A 19427-nucleotide genomic window follows, 5' to 3' on the forward strand; every position below is an offset into this window, starting at 1 on the left:
AGACCAGAACCTCAAATTGGCAAATGAAACAAAGCAAGAAGCAATGCAGAACACTAATCAGCTGGTGCAATACATCCCCAGTAGCTCATCCTACAGAGGAGGTGGCAGCTGCATTCTGACAGACTGTCTTTTTATAACTTTTCACAGACGATATAGATAGAAGTACAGTGAGTATGACTGAGTGACTGTTTTCTCAAGCTGCTATTCAAGCAGCAAGCAGAATGTAGGGTGGAAGAAGTTTCCAACAGAAGAATGGAGAAAAAGAAAGGATCATGATGCTTTTACAAAGTTACTGTAAAATTGCACTTTTGTACTTAATTTTACTCACATAACTGAATATAAATTATGGCTTTTTACACTGCAGAAGTAACTCAGCTATAGAAGAGTGTGTTAAACGTTGTTTAAACAAAAAGGTTGAATGGCCTTAACTACACTGGTATAATTCCTTGTATAAAGTGGCATACCTCTCCCACCCCAGTGTAGTTGCCATTATATTGGTACAAACTATGTTTCTGCTACTTTTGGGAGTAATAAATTCCCTCGGTATAACTAGCACACAGACCAGGAGTTGTACTGGATGTAACTATATACAAAAATTAGTCCTCTAAACACTAGTCCAGGCTTAGAACAAACTCAATCAACAAATTGAATCACTGTCCCCGATTCCAGCTGAATCCAAATCAAATACAGCCCACTTCGTACACCCCTACTCCATGATACAAAATTATAATCTCTTGGCAAAATAAAAGAGAATTGTGGAGGAAAAAGCATACAAATATTTAAACTAATAGATGAAGGAACAGAGAAGATATCTGGCCTAGCAAATTGACCTTTTGTACAATAATTATTAGTTTCAAATGAAATTCAGCTTGAAGTGACAGTTCCCAGCCTTCCAATACTTGCTTGCACTTTCACATGCTTTGAAGATTTGCTTTAACCACCTTAAAATTAAATGAAACAGTGTATGTACACTGAAGTTAAAATATTTATAGGTTGAAAAAAATTCCTTTTTTCACCTTTACTTATTAGGACCTGAAGAGTTTGCTCTTCTTTAAAACAACTGACCTTGTTATAGACGCCTGAAACAGCAATACCTGAACTTGTTCTAGAATAGCAAATTTAGAATTAACAGGGTGAAGAAATCTAACTGAAAAGAAATGTTTGCATTTCTTAAGATTGCATGTTCCTTGTAAGAGCAGTTTTTTTTATATGAAAGGTTTTTTTTTTTTTTTTACAGTCTTCAGAAACATTCAGTCTGACTAGCAAGTTCTGTGACTTGCCTGTTGTTAGAAATGGCAGCACTGATAGCTGTGAAATAGGGTCAGGAATTATAAACAGTAATGTTTTCTGGAAGATGAATCTCTAATATTTACTAAGTAACATGGAGCACCTCCATATAAAAGTCACAACTTTATATTTTAATAATAGTCTAAAAGGATGTAAAATGGGATTGTGTTGTCTATAGAATCTGTGAATCTCTAGATAAGAAGTTGCTTGTGGATAGAAACGGATGTTGCATTTGTGCCACCATAACAAGTTTTATGGCGGCACAAATGGCGAGCAACTAGACCCTACCCTTTGTCATGCCACACCAGCGGCTGCTTTAAAAGGTAGCGTAAACTAGTGCCATTTTATTGTGGGGGATGCCTTTTTGCTCTGATCAGGTGCTTCAGGGGCTTGAAGGGCCCAATCCTGCACACCCCAGAAATTCCTGCATAGGATTGGGCCCCTCAAGCCCCAGGAGTACCTGCCGAGTTTTCCTTCTTTGCAAAGAGGCATGCCAGGGAATCTCAAGGCACCTTTTTGTAAGCAGAGGTAGTCAGGGGTCTCTGCTTATGAAGATACACCCCAAGATCTTCAGGGACACATCTCCAGAAGCAGGGAAAACCCATTTGGTCTGGTGTGGAGGCACAGGACATGGGGAATCCCTGATATTCTGTACCTTCAGGCTGGGATTCATGCTGACCCATGCCTCTGCATGAAGCATGGGTTGGTGCAGTAGCTGATGCAGGTCCTGGAGTGGAGGCATGAAGTGCCAAAAATTTCCTGGATCCTGTGCTGCCCTGCAGTGATCACTGGCAGGATCTGTTTCATGCAGAGGCATGGGTAAGTGTGGAGGCACGGGGTGCCAGGGATTATCCAGATCCCATGTTGCTCCATGCCTGTGCCAGGACCCACACTGACCTGTGCCTCTGTGGGACCTAGCATGGAACCTGGCAAGAAGGAGGGTCTGGGACAATGAGGAATGAGAAAAATCACCAGGTAAAGAAAGCATGTCACCCACTGTCCTGCATTGTGCGCCTGCCCAATGCAGGACAAAGGGTAATGTGTATCTTGCCCAATAAAGGTGATCAGCTGTGGAAGGACACTTTGTTTGACAATGCCTGTTTTTACTTTTTCAGACCAGGAACACCATCAGTAGTTTGCTGTGATTCTTCGCATTAGGATGCAGGCTTGATAGGACCTGCAGAGGGTTGCAGAGCAAGGTAGCAAACCTGCTAGGTCATAATAGGTATTTTTACATGTGTTTACGACACAGCACCAGGCGCGTTTAATTAGCAAGCTGCATTAATTAAAAGCACCTGCGCATCATGTATCAGCAGTTGGTATTTTGTGTTTTAGCTCAGAGTGCATCACCGCCATTTTCTCAGTGCAGAGCTGTGCTGCACTGCTGATGCACATGGTGCGCAAGGCTACCAGAGCGCATCAATTTACATGCTCCAGCAGACTCGATTAATTGGGTCTGCTCCAATGTGCTGGATTTCCAGGGCATGGGAGCAGGCTCCCCATATGTGTGCAAGTGCTCAATGAGCCTGGGAGGCTCGCTGGAACCCAGCACTTCAAAGTGTATGCTCTTGGCCCCAGCCTACCCCCATCTTGAGCTGACCCAGGGCTGGTGCTGACAATCATCCAGACCTAGGCGTGTCTTGGGGCTAGTGCTGACAATCAGCTGCTTCTTGGCACCAGTCCCCTAAGTCTTGAACTAGACTCAGGTTTGTCTGCGACTGATGCCAACAATCAGTTCACTGTCAATACTGGCTTAAGACAGCTCCTGGTCCTGTGGCTACCATCATCCCAATCCCTGGGATCAGGCTGGGGGCAGCTTTGAGTCCAGAACCAGGACTCATTGCTGCCCATGCCCAATCCTGACATTCAGCTGAGTGCTGAGATTGGGTATAGGGCAGCTCTAGGGTCCAGGATAGAGCCATCCTCTGCCTGATGCACAGATCAGACTGGTGGCAGCTCCACAGTGGTGCAGTTGGGATATGAGAAATGTTATGCCCCATTCCAAACAGTGTACACACTGCTATGCACATATGGCATGGCAGGACACAAATTTGAAATGGAGCATAAAATCCCTCAGTGGCACTACTACCTTAACATCTGCCATGGGCCTTTGATGCAGTACAGTGTTTACTGGGCTGTATTTGTAAGTGGTTATGGTACCCTGTATTGGAAAAATAACAAGCTTGGTCATACTATTATTTCCAAGCTGAATAACAAAGAGGATTTTTTTGAAAGGAGTAAATTTCAAGGTTTAAACTCCATAATTAATTCCATCTTGCCCAGGCTTATTAAAGGGTTTCTGTTAAACATGGTGTTTGTTTTCTAAAATAAAGCAAAAACAAATCCTTAACGTTATCAACTTTAAAAACTTTTAAAAAGTCAATTTCAATTAACCAAAAACTATTCTAAGTATGTTAAAAAATGCACAAACATTTTATTTATTTTTTTAAGTTTCATAAACCTGGCTTCACCCATACTGAGATTTTAGCCATGAGTGTAGCTGCACCGATGCAAACTCACACCTAGTAAGCCAAACCAAAGCAAACTGTACTGACTGTGTCAACTGTGTCTACACTAGGAGTTTGCACTATTTCAAAAAAGTCCTACTACAGGAAAAGTGTCCCTGCTTTGTAACATTTAACAGGTAGTGCTATAAATTTAAGTACTTTATTTGTTTCATTATTACCAAGTATAGTAAACACTAGAAAAGTTTAGCAAAATTTCTAATGCAGATACTGCATAATCGAGCAATAATTTTTCTGTCATAGAAAAATGTAAGAGTAATGTAGAAGGGTATCAACCCTAAATTTCAGATACCCAGCACCTGAAATGAAGTTACATGATCTTCCATTTCATCCTCTTACGACAAGTAACCCATCAAATAATGAGTCACTTTTTTTGTTCCTTTATTTGTGTTTGTTTTGTCTTTTCACACTTTGTTGTATGGCTGTGCATGTATGTATATACAGGCCCCAGAAAGCTTTTGTAAGAAAACAAAACAAACCCTATCTATGCCTCTAATTCTGCAGAGTTTCTCACCCAAAAAATAAATTATGACTATGATTGTGTAACAAGGAAAGGAAATGTTATCTCGTTTCTTTACAAAATGCTCAAGTCTATTTTGTCCTTTTTTTCTTTTGTACTTTATAAAAAGAAGTAATTCCCAAAACCGAACCAGGTAGGTCTTTACCAATATATTGTAAATAGTTCTAAAAAATTCAGTCAGATTACTCCTGTAAGAAAAGGCTAGCACCCTTCATGAACAAAGAGTATAATTTTAATCTGTTTACATTTATTAGGTGAATAATCATTTTTGCTTCTGCTGTGCCTACCACAGCTGCTAAGGTAGAATCTCCATCTTAATACCCACCCATTTTACTTTCTCATCCCATAATCCTTGGAACAGCTCAGGTGAGAGCCTTGTTTGTTGATTACTCTAAATTTTTTAATTATACCTGGCATTTCTGTTAAGACCAACCAGAGAGAATCTTGCAGCAACACTTGCTACACAATACCTAGCTTTTAACTGGTTAAGTAGATATTTTACGAAACATTAAAGCACACTCCCCCTCATTTAGATGTTACATGTTGAATAAAATTCTCTAGGTCTGCTAGGGAATTATGAAGAGAATCATTTAAGTCTTGACTTCTGAGATATCTTCTTAGAGTATCTAAGGCACTCAGAGCCTCGTTTTTTGATGGCAAAGGTTGTTCAGTTCCTGGTGAACCATCACCTTCATCATCATCATCATCAGAAACAGACAAACAAATTTTATTTGAAGTGCTTTCTTTGGCCCATATAATTTCATTATTTGTAGGCATTTCACATGTTACTAGATCATCATCCAGAGCTGCATATTCTTCCAAAGACAAACCTTCAGGAAACTCTACTCCAGCTGCCAATGCGTGTGCAATCAAATCTAAATCATTTTCAACCTCTGTTTCCATGTTATCATTCTCCCCAGATTGTGACTTGAAGCCTGCTTCTTTATAACTTTTAACAATAGTCTTTGCAGTTACATTCCTCCAACAAAGATGCAACATATCAACCGCATCGAGCAAAGTCAGTGTAAACTCTTTACTACTTTCTACACAGTCTACAAATCTTTTGATAAGGCGATGCCTGTATTTGACTTTCAGACTTTTGATAACTCCCTGTTTCATAGCTATGAATTTGGAAGACGAGTCTGAAGGAAAGAATACCAGTTCAACAGACTTCAGATTCTTTACCTCTGGATGAGCCGGGAAAGAGTCAATAAAAATTACTACTCGCCTCTGCTGGGCTTGAAACTTCTTATCAAGTTTATGCATCCATTGTTCAAAGACTTCTGAAGTCATCCACGCCATATCATTTGCCTCGTAATCTACAGGCAGCGACTTCACATCTTTAAAGCAGTGAGGATTTTTATTTTTCCCAATAACAAGCAAAGGAAGTTTCTCTGTGCCATCCATATTTGTACCAACAACCACCGTTATTCTCTCTTTGCTTAGTTTTCCAACAGTACAGGTCTCCCCTTTAAATGCAAAAGTGTTATTAGGCAACATGCGATAGAACAACCCAGTCTCCTTTACATTAAACACATTTTTGGGCTGGTAATCATTTAAATAATAAGGAAGCACATTCTGGTACCAAACAGTTGAAGTATCCAGTGTGGCGGCAGCACCAGTTTCTACAGGCTGAGATCTGAATACTAAACCATATCTTGATTTAAAACGATCAAGCCAGCCATTACTACACTTGAAATCACTATGTCCAAGTTTCTGGGCAAAGTCATTAGCTTTGAGACGCAGCATTGGACCATTTACAGGTACGTTTAAGCACTGAGCAATTCTGTACCACTTCATTAATGCCTCTTCTAGATCTGTATAAAAAGCAGTTCTTAATCTTTTCCTTTTTGGATCAAATCGTAAGGATTCAAAGGCTTCTAGAACCTTGTCTTTATTCTTCATAATTGAAGATAGCGAATTCTTCTTTATGCCGTACTTGGCAGCAATGTCTGCCTTTTTCTTGCCACTTTCCACTGCACTTATTATGTCAATTTTTTCCTCAATGGATAAGCTTTTCTTTTTCCTTATGACAGGTAAAGGTGAGGGATCTACTACTGAAGTCTCTGCCATGGTATCCAGTACTCCCTAACAAACCCACACATAAATATGTGCTCTTGCCCTGCCGCTTTCTGATATCAACTTCTTTAATTAGACAGGTTTTCAAGTCTGCCTACGGCGGTCACTGTCATCATGCTGTAAACAGCAACTTGGTAAAGTCACTGGTATCTTTCTGGATACCCTCAATAGGTTAATCCCCGTTTAACACATCTTAACCTCTGAATGCCCGGATCTAGAAAGCAGAGTCCAAAAAGCCAAGTTGGTGCTTAGGAGGGAATGCAGTGATTAAAAGTTCCTTCCAGATTCATTCTGCACATCTGCCTCCCCTGCAGGGCAGGCCTTACCGGGACTGCAGTTGCCTGCATGTTGATGTTCTGCCATTGCTGAAGCAGTTCAGGGCCTTGTTACAAGTTTATTTTGGGCAGGATCCTCTCTTCATCCGCATAACGTAGCTCCTGTCCCAGAACTGGAGTCCCACATGGGTCCAACAGCAGGCTCTCCCGGCCTTTTTCCGCATGGATAAAGAAGCTCCTCTTCACGGGCACAGCACCGTCTGTCCGGCATCTCTCGCCAGAGCGGGAACGGGGTGCCCCACATCCCTGGTCCGCCCGCCGTCGCCCCTCTCCCCTCGTGCCCCTGAAGCCAGATGAAACAAGCATGTGAGTGCCATGAGGTGCTGCCAGGGAGTGTCTCCCTGGGGTGCCCTACTCCCTGATGGCCCCCACCCTGGCCCGACGGACAGAGGGAAGGATGGACAGAAAGATTCCCCCCCATAAGAAAGGATGGACTGGCCTTGGAGACGCTCCAGGCAGGGCGGGCTGGGCCGGCGCCGGCTCCCCTGCCGACCCGACCCGGGCAGGGCAGGGCAGGGCGCTGCCGCCTCTCCCGCGGGCAGGACCGGACAGCAAGCCGCGGCAACAGCTCCGGATGTGGTTGCTATGGCAGCCGCTGCCAGCCAGGCAGCACGATAGAGCCCAGAACAGCTGGCTAGAGTGGCGCTGCCGCGTTTTTGCTCTGATGCCACTTCCGGTCCAACCACTTCCGGCGGTGCCGGAAGAGGAAGGAAAGGGGCAAAAAAAGAAGGGGAGAAGAAAAAAAAAAAAAAAGCAAAAAAAGCCCAGCGAAGCGGCGGGCGGCGCCGTCTCGGTCTTCGCCCCTCGGCGCCCTTCTTCCGGCCCGGAGCAGGTGGGGGAGGCGCGGACACGGTAGGCACCCAACGGTCGCGTGACTTGGGCAGCCCTGCCGGTTGGCGGGGAAGGGGCGGCCCGAGCGGGACCAGGCTGTGGCAGCCACGGGGGGAAGGAGCGCGCGGGTGTTGACTGCGTCCGGGGCCTGGGGCCGTGTCCGCGCGTCGCCGCGGCTCTGCGCGCGCGTCTGTCTGCGCGTCAGTACGCGCCTGTGTGCGTGTGTGTGCACGGGGCTCTGTGTGTGCGTGTGTCAGTGTGCGCGCGCATGTGTCAGTGTGCCTGCTGTCTGCGTGGGTCTGTGCGCGTGTGTCTGAGTGTGCACACGTCCATGGGTGTGCATATCTATGAATGTGTGCACAGGTCTTTGCGTGTGTCCGTGTGCACACATGTCTGCCTGGGTCTGTGTGCATGTGTGTGAGTGTATATCAGTATTGCGTGTGTCTCTGTGTGGGTGTGCATGTTAGGGTGCACGTTTGTGTGCGTGCATGTCTGCGTGGATCTGGGTCTGCTTAGGTCTGTGTGTGCATCTGTTAGTGGGCGCGTGTGTGTGTCTCTCTCTGCGCACATCTGTCTCCCGCCTGTGCTTTAAGCTATAAGAACGCTTTAAAAATAGGTTAGCTATATGAATGTATATTGAACAAAAAACAAGAGGTAAGTGATACAGGGGGTTTTAGTCTAGAGGAAGTGAAACCTTTTGTATTTTAAAAGTAGGTGGAGCTTGCCTTATGCTTTCTGGGCTAGTAGGAAGCAGGATGGTATTTGAGTGATACTGGTGGTGGTAAAGTCGTTTTGGACTCTCACTTCTGGAGCATCACAGTCCAGATCCTGGGGTACTTAGTGGCGTTTCTCACAGTATTGTTGCCTGTTCTTTAAGGTACCTCAGTCCCTTGTCATTTTCAAGGCTAGTTAGCATCCAGCGGCTTATTTGAAATGGTTGAATAAAGTGGTTGTGTTGCTGATTGCTTCCTTAGCACTGAAATAAGGACAAGACAAAAGAAAAAATTTGATTTGAAAATAGTTCTTGTTTTCATTCTCTGGTTCCACAACGTGTTTAACCACACAAAAAGCCACTTACCACGAAGATTGCACATGGCAGCAACAAGTGGGGGCATGAAGAGGAAATGATACCAGCTGTAATTTGCCATGTACCCTATGAAAGATGCATTGACCCTCTGATATCCTTTTAAAGGAGCCTTGCTGCTTTGTGCCTTTTAAAATGACTTTTTAAGAACATCACGATCTGGGGACCTAATGAGAATTTTCGTTGTAAAATCTTTTGACTGTATCCTTATGTGTGCAGGACTTGTACACAAGTCTGGGAGAGCTAGGAAATCGCTGCCTGCAGGTGCAGTCATAGAAAGTCACCAATCAGGGTGAAGTGTCCGGAGGTTACCTGGGTGCATATTTGTTAGGCCATGTTGCTATAGTGCAGGGGTCAGCAACTCCTGGCATATGTGCCGAGCATGGCACGCAAGGCCATTTTGCTCCACACACCACCGCCAGCCTGGGCTCCAAGCAGCTGCTGCTAGCCATGGAGCCCAGGCTGCTCCCAGCAGGCAGCTGGGAGGCTGCAAGCCCTGCTGCAAGCAGACTGGGCTCCATGGGCTGGCTGCAGCCAGGAGGCTACAAACAGCTGCTTCAGGCTCTGGCATGTCAGCACTCTGGCACCTTCCAAGATAGACATTGTGGTTTTTTGGCACTCTGGCCAAAAAATGTTGCCAACCCCTGCTCTAGTGTATTAACTCCTCTTCTCCCCACCTTCTTTTTTAGGTGGAGTAGGTCCATGATCTGTCTTCCTTTGCCCTTCAACTCTTTAGCTCCTTAAACATAAGGAATACTCTTGTGAAGAAGCCCATCTCTCTGCTGAAACTAGAAAATGTTGTGCCTGTCTTGTGGAACTGAGGATTGGTTACAATACTGTGCAATACACACACCCCTTGGTTTCACTGAGGAGGAAGCACAAGGAACAGGAACGAATATTTACTGTGTTTTATTGCTAGACCTTGCAAAGTTGGTTTTATGATAGAATGGAAAAAAACTTATTATGTTAATAAAGTGCATATGTGCACAATTTTTGAAGTTTTTAAATAAAATAAAATATCTCTTAAAGTTTCTGTTCTAAGGTCTTGTATCTTTGTGAAGCACTGGGCCTTTCATTGTTTTTGGAATTGGTGATCATTTCCCAAATAATAGTCTTGACCATTAGAAAAGGCAAGGAGAAAATATTTTTTGTTAGCAATAAGCTTCTTAGTTAAATAGTTAAGTTTGTTTTTTTTATATTGCAATTTTATTCTCTGCTTTGTGAAGAAAGGGTGGGCAGTGATTAGGACAGATGATGAAGGTGGAGGTAGTGTGTGCATGAACATAGTTTTTAATTGGCTTATGTGCTTGACATGCCTCAAGCAGGTAGAAGTGAATATTGCTTGGAAGACTGCAAATTGTTTATGCCCTAGCTTTTCAGTAATAAAATTGTACATCAATCGCAGTATTGCCAGTTCAGTTAAGAAGTGTCGTCACAATTTTTTTTGATGTGTGCTGTTCTAAAGTGTTATGGGTGTGTTCTCTGATAAAATTAATTCGGCTGTCTAATTGTGGAGTGAACCAGAGCAGATGGCTGACAGGGAGTCCCAGGTGATGCAGGTGTGTAAATTTGTAAAGGTTTTGTTGTCTCCTGGGCTGTTAAATCTTCTCTTCCATAAGAATCTTTCAAATGGCCTACTGTGTCCCAAAACCCAGTACTTCTGAATTATTATGCAATTTCTTAAACAAGTTCCACTTTGGTGCACCAGTGCGTGGGTAGGACTAGCTGTTTTGATGTGGTTGAAGTATGTTTAGTTTTGGGAGAGAAAGAGAATCTTAAGCATTAGGTTCCATTTGCCCTGAAATACATTTTAACCACAGTAAGAGACAGCTTCTTCTGACACAGTTTTATTTGCCTTGTAAATATGGAGCCATAGGGCTCTCTGAGAGTCTTGGCCTGGTGGACTGTAGGAGACCTGTGAACAAATTCCAGTGAAGAGTCAACTCGGAGATACTGAAATCAGGTGTTGAAGCTTCAAGACTTTGGAAGAGAAAACTTGGTCTTTGGCATGGAGATATGTTAGAACAAGTATGACAGAACAAATATGTGGCCATCAGTCACTTTTCATCAGTACTTCAAAATGTTATACTGGCTGCAGTGTTGTTTGTTCTCAGCACAGCAGCTTGATAAGGAAATAAGTTTAAAACATTGTGCAACAAGTTCCAAGCTAAAGTAGCATTGTTTTTACAGCTGTTTATTTAGTTTATTAACTAAATCTTAGTCTGAAGAAGGTGGGGAGGGTCACACTGCTTGAGGAAGACAAATAACCTATGTTCCCCACTGTGAGGACTATGCCACTCAGCCACTGGTAAGAAATATGCAACTAGTTAAGAAAAAATTCCTTATAGGAAAGGGAACTTTCACTGATTATTTGATTTACTTATGATTGTAACCTGGAGCATGGGATAACACCTGATAATTATGTCACTGATAAGTGTCATGAAAATCTGCATTTTAATGAAAGGTTAGTTAACTGTCTTGTTGACTAGATTTTTATTAGATATAAAATAATGTTTGGTATCTGTTAAGTGATGCTTGTGTGTAATGTTTGGAGTGTGCATGATGCTGCATGTAGAAGTTAGATGCAGTCACTGCTCCAAAGTCCTTCCATTATAATCGGATAGTGATGGCTATTGTTTAGTCTAAGTCAGTGGTTCTCAACAGGGGTTCTGTGAGCAGGAACTTTTTGAGGGTGATGCAGGGTATGAGGAGATAAACACTTATTCTTCCCCTCCTGGCCCTTGTGTGAGGAAGTAAGTGCAGCCTTGTCTCTGGGGAAGCTCATGCTTTATCTCTGCCATCCCATTTGAGAAGTTATGTGTTTACTCCTCTCCCATCCCTTGTGCTAGGAGGTAAGCTCAGGGGAAGCCTCCAGTTTGAGGCCTCCAGTGCAAGGTGGTAAAGCTTTGTGGTCATCCCACTGCCCTGTGGGGAACTAAGTGGTTGGTCCTTCTCCCACCCTCCCAGGATTTAAGTGTTTCAGTAAATACATTAGTTATTGGATTGAGGTGTTGCTCAACTCATGGAAATTATGGAGAGGTCTCGGAGCCTAAAAAGTTTGAGAACCACTTGGCTTAGTACTTTTTACTATGTATTAAATAGTGTTTCGCCAGTGTAATATGGACTTAAGCATTATTTACCATAATAACTTTGACTTTTGATCCTGATAGATCAAACTTGTGTTAAGAAATAATTCTGGTTCTAGGAGAAAGCGTGACTGAGTTACAGTAAGATACCATGGTCTTTAATAGACAATACTGAATCGGAATTACCATTTGCATTACTTTTCTGAAGGAGGAGGTGGTCTTCTGTTTTAACTGGAGCCATCTTATAAATCTTACAATGCACCAAATGTTTTATTCTTAGACTTTATAGCTTTTAAATCATTTTGTAACAAATTTGTCTTGATGTTTTCACTGCAGAGAAAAGCAAAAGGAAAATAAGTGACTGACTTTGCTGTTTTATTAGGTATTTGAAGGGCAAAAGAATAGAAGGGGAAAGTGACATCACAACTAAACAGTCCAGTCACAAGAATTATGTGAGTATAAGGAGATTAGGTACTGAAATTGCAAGCATAGTTTACAGTTGCTTAGATCTGGAGATAAACGTTATAATCTGAATAAATATGAAACATTTAATTGATAGTTACTAAAATTAATTTAATTCAGTACTCTGACACATTTTATTCTGTATGTTCAAAAGCATTATTTAATATGTATTACATTTTTGCACCTGAACGTCTTAATTCAGTTCTTCCTGTCTCTCAGGAGAATGGCTCTTTCATTGTCTTGACAGCTGTCAATAACTCTTAAGTTGTATAGTGAGTTCTTTGAGTGCTTGTCTGGGTGTGTATTCCAGTGTAGCTTGTGCATGTGATCCATACGCCTGAGGTAGGAGCATTTTGCTGGCAGTGTTTGCACATATATACCTGCTATCTTTGCGCACCATAGCATAGAAAGAGTGAAATGGGAACAACTGCTGCTCTATTCTTTCTTGAAACCATTGTTTGAGTGCAGTTATCTGCACTCTTAGCTCTAGACCAGATTAGCTTAATGTGGATACTTTGAAGAATAGTTCATATTTTATAACAGCAAGTAGATTTCATGTAGCTTGGGATATGAAAAAGAGGTTTTTTTCCACTTTCTCTCCTCTTTCTTTTAGCAATAGAAAAAAGTACTATGCCTAATTCCCCAAGATATAACATCTGCCTAAATTGGTCAGTACTGTTTGCCATAAATGATTGCCAAGACACCTGTTTGTATTGTTCAGCAGACACCCATGCCCTTAAGAGTGAAACATCTGTATTTGTTTTCTCAGAGAATGTAAAAGTCTAGGAAAGTATGACTCAATGTTTTTAATGGATTATTCAATGAGTGAATTGGACTATGGCCTGACAGACTACTCTGTAATAGATGTGCAGCAATTGAGATATGTTCCCTATAATCAGCCTTTGTTCCAGAACTCCTCTCCAGGCTTCAACAGAGTTCTAGCTCTTACAAGAAAGATGGTAAGGGAAAGGATGAACCTTTAATGAGGGGAAAAGTTTAAGTACCTTCTTTTAAAAAGTGGTATCTTATCAAGAATAGGATAAGTGAATGATGAGTACATTCACTTATCAGTAGGAATTAATCACGAATAGTTGGTTTATTTTACCGTAGTTTTTTTCTTTACAATTCAGTTTTGTAAGGACATTTACAGCTTCTTAATGCTCTGTATAGGTACTATATAATTCTGTTGTTCCTTGTTTTTCCAGAATTTTCATTAATATCCATCTGGATTGATTACCTCAAAAAGCTACTGAACTTGATGTTTGCCCTTGCCATAGGCATTCAGACATTCTGTTATACTGCTTTTATAATTTTTGCGTGATTTCGTGTTCTTCAGGAAGTTATTTTTTATTGCTTAAAAAGCATGCTTCTCAATGCATGGTTTGTGCTGGTAATTGCATGTCCCCATTGCCATACACTAACTACATACCCATATCACTTGTTATGCTAAAATCCACGTGTCCAAAAACATGGGCACAGAACTGTTTGCCACATTATGCAGTTGCAAATCGGATGCACTGAACATAGCCATTACAGTATATCTCAGCGTTTGCAAAACAAAATATTTTTCACGAACACTAAACAAAGGAAAGAAATGTGTTCTATCATGCAAGTACTGCTATGAAAACTTGATAGATGTTAAATTTGGCCATGCACTTAGCAGTTATGCTACTAGTAATGATATCACCAAGAAGTAAAACTGGATGGATTAAAACAGTGCTGACATTCCAAAGAAGCTGAGAATGGCAAAATAAGGGAAGTTTAGTTTAAATATGAGGAAAAACTTTCTCACTGGGAGCATAATAAAACACTTGAACGGGTTTCCCAGAGAGGTTGTGGAATCTCCATCCTTGGGGTTTTTTTTAAAACATGGCTAGACAAAGCCTTGGTTGGGATGATCTAGCTGGGGATGGTCTTGCTTTGAGCAGGGGGTTGAATTAGATGACCTCCTGAGGTCCCTTCCCACCCTAATTTTCTATGATTCTGTGATTATTATCTAAAACAGATTAGTCCCAGACCCCTCCAAGTGCCACTCTGGTTCCCTTCCCCTGCCTGATCTGCTGCTGTTTCTGCTCTCTGCCCTGTGCTCTCTCCCTGATCTTCTGGTCTGCTGTCTACTTCCTTCCCTGTACTCCCTGCCCCATCTGCTGCTGTGCTGCCTGTCCCCTCTCTGATCCACCACATGCCCCACACACAGACTGGCTTTGCCACTTGAGGCACCTGTGCTTCAGATTAGCCCCCTCTGATTTAAAAGTCAAGCTGCAGTTGTAGTCTGAGAGTGCTTACGACAATGGATGCAACCTTGCATGAGAAAGCTAAGCATTCTGGTGTGAAGCTTGACTTGGTAGACTTTGTGCATTCTAATCTCTAACTTCACTGAATCAGCTGTATAGCAAATTGCACATCAGTTAATTTACAGTTAAAGTACAAGCATTTATCTAGTTCTGTTCGTCAGTGGCTGAGAGCAGGCCCAACAGTAGACTGAGGGGTACTTGTTGTGTGGCATCTATAATTTAGACCAAGAAATGGCAGCCTTTTCTAGTGGTGGGCTGGAATCACCCACCTTGGTTCGAGGGAGGCTGGCACTAGGAGCTGGCCGCTGCCACCATTGCATCTCTCTGCCAGCCCAGCTCTGGCACTGCTGGAATTCCATTGAAGACCCCTGGCTCTGTGGGCCCCTAGTTTAGACAGGTTGACTTACCTGAATGATGCATGACAATTTATGGATGGTCATGCAAGACTAAAGGAGGCAAAAACTAGGAGTAGATGTATGACATCCAGTATGCAAATATTTTTGGCACAAATAAACAGGCCTACAAACATTGGAAGAGCATGGAATCTGTGCTGCGCTAAGCAAACAGGAAAAGAGTCATGATGAATGGGATTCTACAAGAATTCCTGCAGTCGTTTGACTTGAATGAAACATGAGAACACTTTCATTGCTGATAAACAGTACACGCCATTGGCATCATCCCAAAGAGCAAGCGAATGTCTCAGTAGAGTTTCTAGAGCCACCGCTGTCTAATGTCTAGTGGACTTAAGAATCAATCGCTGCCTGCTAAGATAAAAAAATGGCATTATTTTCTAGGATTCCACATCAGTGTTACTGATGCCACTTAAATAGAATGTGGGGTGGCCCATTGGCCAGTGCTAAGTTGGGACAAAGTGACTCCAGTGATCAGTAAGAACTGTTGGAATCGCACTGGAATTTTACCACTGGAAGATAGTATGGGCGAGGCCATATAGGCATATCCTGTGGATACCCTGCATTGGATATTGCTATGGCCCTGTGACTGACATTGATGCTTATCAGTCTTGGAAATGCATATCAATGGTTGATAATTCATATAGAACTGTTGATGACCTCTGTCAAATAAATGGTGATTGACTGAGCAGATCTTTAGTGTCAACTGCACCAACCTTGGCTGTCATGTCAGTAATGCTGATGAGGCTGTAAGCACAGAAACCAGTTGGCATCCTTTGGTTTCTCAAGGAGTTGCTTGGCTAGCAGTGGTATAGCTACGTACTTTGTTAGGTTGAACCGTAATTGCTGCAGGTCCTCGTGTTCCTCGGCTGTCTTCCACAGAGCCTCGAGTCAGTTGGATGCTTTGGAACGAGACATCCATAACATTATATTTTTGTGAAACCAGTTTGTAAATTGATTGCTGTTGATTACAGTACTGAACTGAATTTGCATTGTAGGGAGCCTACATATTATTGAAAGGCCATACGTTTATGTGACAGTGTAAGGTTGAGCTGCCGCAGTTGTGTACTTGCACTGGAGCAAGAAGAGTAGAGAGAAAAAGATAAACATGGGTATATTTGCCCAGGGAGGAGGAGAAAGAGCAATGTCTACTTGGCATGTTGGTGCTGTCCAGCTTTCATATTGTTGATACAACTTAAACGCTCCTGAATATTTGCTTTGGCTTTGACAGCTAAAGAGAGAGCACCTCCAGGTTACTTCAGACACAATGATGGGTACATATCTGCTGGGTTTTTTTAAAGGTGACATTGTGAATGTAGCGTTTAATAAGAGTGTCAAAATATAGGAGTACATACAGATTTTGAACTTTGATGTTAAATGTTGTTAGTCAAGGAAGGTGACCATTCAGATTAATTGAAACCGATTGAAGGAGGGAGGACTTTTTTCTGGTACATTGTGCAGTTACTAACACATATGGAAACTGCAGCTTCTTGTGAGAGTAAATAATTGATGATGGATCAGGTTGCTAGTAACTGGCAGTCTGGTACCTATTGTTAGAAATGGTTTTCTTCACCCCACCTGCAAGGCAGAAGACCAGAATTGTTGGCTGTACAGTTCTGCCTGTGTGTGTATGTAATTGGCACATAATTTGCAGTAGAATTTGTAGCTCTGCTGTTCTCTGTAATGTATAAACGAGCAGTTTGAGTGTCAGGATTACAGTTCTTACAAATACAAGATTCTGACAGTGGAAGTTTCACCCATGCAAGTTCTAATTATGCATCACAAAAATTACCTGTATAGTGCCTGAAAACCTGCATATTTACAATTCTGTGTACTGGATACAAATAACTATATTACAGATGTTTACTGTTCTGCTGCATATGGTCTTTAAGGTTTATGCATTTAGGTAGCCATATACATTTATTTTCTTAATTCAGGAGAGAGATTTTTTTTTTGCAGAACTGTGTAGCTGAACCAGAGTGTGGTTATTTGCATTTAATTGGGGACTGGTGTATACTTCAGCTTTAAAAAACACTTTTTTTCTTTGTCCTTATGAGCTATCTTCTGCACGGTTTTGGTGTTTGTTCGTTCCCATATTAGGCAATAAGGATTGGTAGAAATGATTGTTAACAGACAAAATAGTATTTCTTTGTCTACAGTATATTCAGATCATGGGCCTTCAAGGACAATACTATTATGTTGTTAATGTAACCTTGAGGGAGGTAATATTCCATGTCATATAGGGTAAAACAGAAGCATAAATTGTTTTGACCAGAGTTATGAAAATGAAACACAATAGTTTTTTTTCTCTCTGCTTCTTAGTTTTGGTTTTCTGTCTAAAACTCTACATGAAATAGACCTCTTCTTCTTGTCCCTAATGGAGATTAAGGGAAATAATTTTTCACATGTTGAAAAATGAGCAAAAATATCACCAGGAAAATTGTTTGTAGTGTCCAGTTCAGCACCTGTAGTGCTGCTTGTGAACATGAAGGTCAGAGCAAGTTCTTGCTGCTGCTTCTCTCTGTCATGGATTCTGCTCATTATGGAGATAAAGGTGACCAAATTGGATTTGAGAGACTAAATTGAGGCAGTAAGTCAGTCCAGTGTAATTTAAGTGGTTTACCTTCTCTGCTTTTCTGTGTCCTTGTCTTCCTTTCCATGTGACACAAGCTACCTGACCACTTCATAAGCTTTGCCATAAATAGAAAATTTAGAGCAGATGGGCGGTAGAAATATGATATAAAAATAAATAGTGGTGCTTCAGTTATCTGGGGTTTTCTGCATTTGACGAAAAACTGAGTGAATGCAGATGGCTGAAGGCTTTGACTGTACTACAGATTAATAATCTTAGTTAAATTTTTAATGACCAGTTGTTACCTCACAAAATTATAGAAATTATGCAGTATAACTTACAGGTTCAAGGTGGAAAAATTTAGGTTACATGCTTAGCATTCTCGTAATCTGATGAATGTTCCTGAAAATAAAATAAAAATGCTTATGGTTCCCTGGGTTTAATTGGCATGCCATCAACTTGCCCGAGTGTCAGAAGGCATGTGTTTACTCTGTAGCCCAGTAGAGAGTACATAGCTAAGTGGGGGCTAGATTCTATTTCTAATAAGTCATAGTGGAGAAAATGGTTTACTAACATTCAATGAGTTGCAGGTAAGGGGTTCACCAATAAAGATTTTCTTGGCCGATACTGTTAACTGATTATTTACCAGGCATATTGACCAATACCAGTCCAATAACTGATTTACAGGAATGCAGTCGGGCAGCATGGAGAGCAGCTTCCTGCAGGTAAGTCTGTGGAGGGGAGAGGAGGGGGGCAAATCGAGGCCCCCATGGTAAGGTAGGGAGTGGGGCAGGGACTGGGGGTGCTGCCCAGCTAGGGCAGTAAATAGGACCCTGAGGCTAGGGTGGGCAGCATAGATTTCATAGACATTAGGGCTGGAAGGGACCTCAGAGGATCATCGAGTCCAGCCCCCTGCCCCAGGGGCAGGAAGTCAGCAAGGGTCATAGGATCCCAACAAGATAACAGGATGGAGCTGCGGGCGGTTTATCCAGAGGTTCAGCGTCCTGGTGCTTAAAAATGGCTGTGGAGCACTTGAACTAAAGCTTGTCAAATGAGCTTTAGTTCAAGTGCTGCTGCCACCATTTTTAAGTGTGGGGATGCTTCTAACTGGAGCTGAGTGGGGTGAGGGTGGAGGTGGGCTGCTCGCTTGCAGGTTCAGGGCTCTCCACTCTGCTGCCTTTGCCCTGGGAGCTGTGCACTGGCAGCACATCCCCTGCCCATCTAGCAGTGGGAAGCACAACTTGCTGCTGCCACTGCTACTAAGTGGGCAGGGGGTGCATGACCAGTGCATGGCTCCTGGGGCAAAGGCAGCAGGGTGGAGAGCCCTAAGCCCACAGTGAGCATCTTACATCTGCCCTTGTCCTGCACACAAATCCAGGGGGACATATGGACCCCATGCCTCAGCAGCAGGGAGCTGTACCCCCTCCATCCTCCCTCTCAACGAGTTACCTCCACCCCACTCCCCACCCCAGCCTTGGGTCCCATTCACTGCCTGGGCTGAGCAGTGCCTCCAGCCCCTGCTCCACTCCATCCCTCACCATGGGCCCCTCGATCTGCCTTCCCCATGTCCCTTGCTTCTCCCACACCCCTTCCTCTCCACAGACTTACCCTCAGGGCGCTGCTGTCCACGCTGCCCGGCTGCATTCCTGGCCATGTGCATGCTGCAGCTGCATGTGGTGTCTGAGGCCCCAGCCAGAAGGGACATTATATTGGTACATTATTGGCCACTCTAGCCAAAATAAGCTGATAATGTTAATTTTCCTTTTATCAGTGCCAGTCCAATATGGCATTGATATATCAGTGATATGTAAACTCACTTAAATAACTAGTGCTTGTGCAGGGGAGACCTTCAGGAACATAATTTGAAGACTAGAGTCGAGGGATGTCAGCAGGGTGTAATTGACTTGTTGTATAGTCTTCATTGCACATGTTAGTGAATGTG

General features: G+C 42.7%; 2 protein-coding genes across 5 annotated transcripts in view; one reads left to right on the forward strand and one right to left on the reverse strand.

Annotated features, from left to right (window-relative positions):
* Nucleotides 1–3653: 3653 nt before the first annotated feature.
* Nucleotides 3654–7396, reverse strand: TIGD4 (tigger transposable element derived 4). Its single transcript, XM_019522221.1, has one exon. The coding sequence runs from the start codon at nucleotides 6403–6405 to the stop codon at nucleotides 4858–4860; it is 1548 nt and encodes a 515-aa protein (XP_019377766.1). The 5' UTR covers nucleotides 6406–7396; the 3' UTR covers nucleotides 3654–4857.
* Nucleotides 7397–7478: 82 nt separating this feature from the next.
* Nucleotides 7479–19427, forward strand: part of ARFIP1 (ADP ribosylation factor interacting protein 1) — a 107121-nt gene continuing 95172 nt past the window's right edge. For 3 of the 4 annotated variants that reach the window (XM_019522216.1, XM_019522217.1, XM_019522218.1), the window contains exon 1: nucleotides 7479–7578. The gene's annotated coding sequence lies outside the window, so the exon portion shown is untranslated. Of the gene's footprint in view, nucleotides 7579–12129; nucleotides 12200–13120; nucleotides 13247–19427 lie in introns of all 4 variants that reach the window. The other variant, XM_019522219.1, reaches the window with a different exon arrangement.

The sequence above is a fragment of the Gavialis gangeticus genome, unplaced genomic scaffold, assembly GCF_001723915.1.
Source record: "Gavialis gangeticus isolate Ggan-Ray unplaced genomic scaffold, GavGan_comp1, whole genome shotgun sequence".
NCBI lineage: Eukaryota > Metazoa > Chordata > Crocodylia > Gavialidae > Gavialis > Gavialis gangeticus.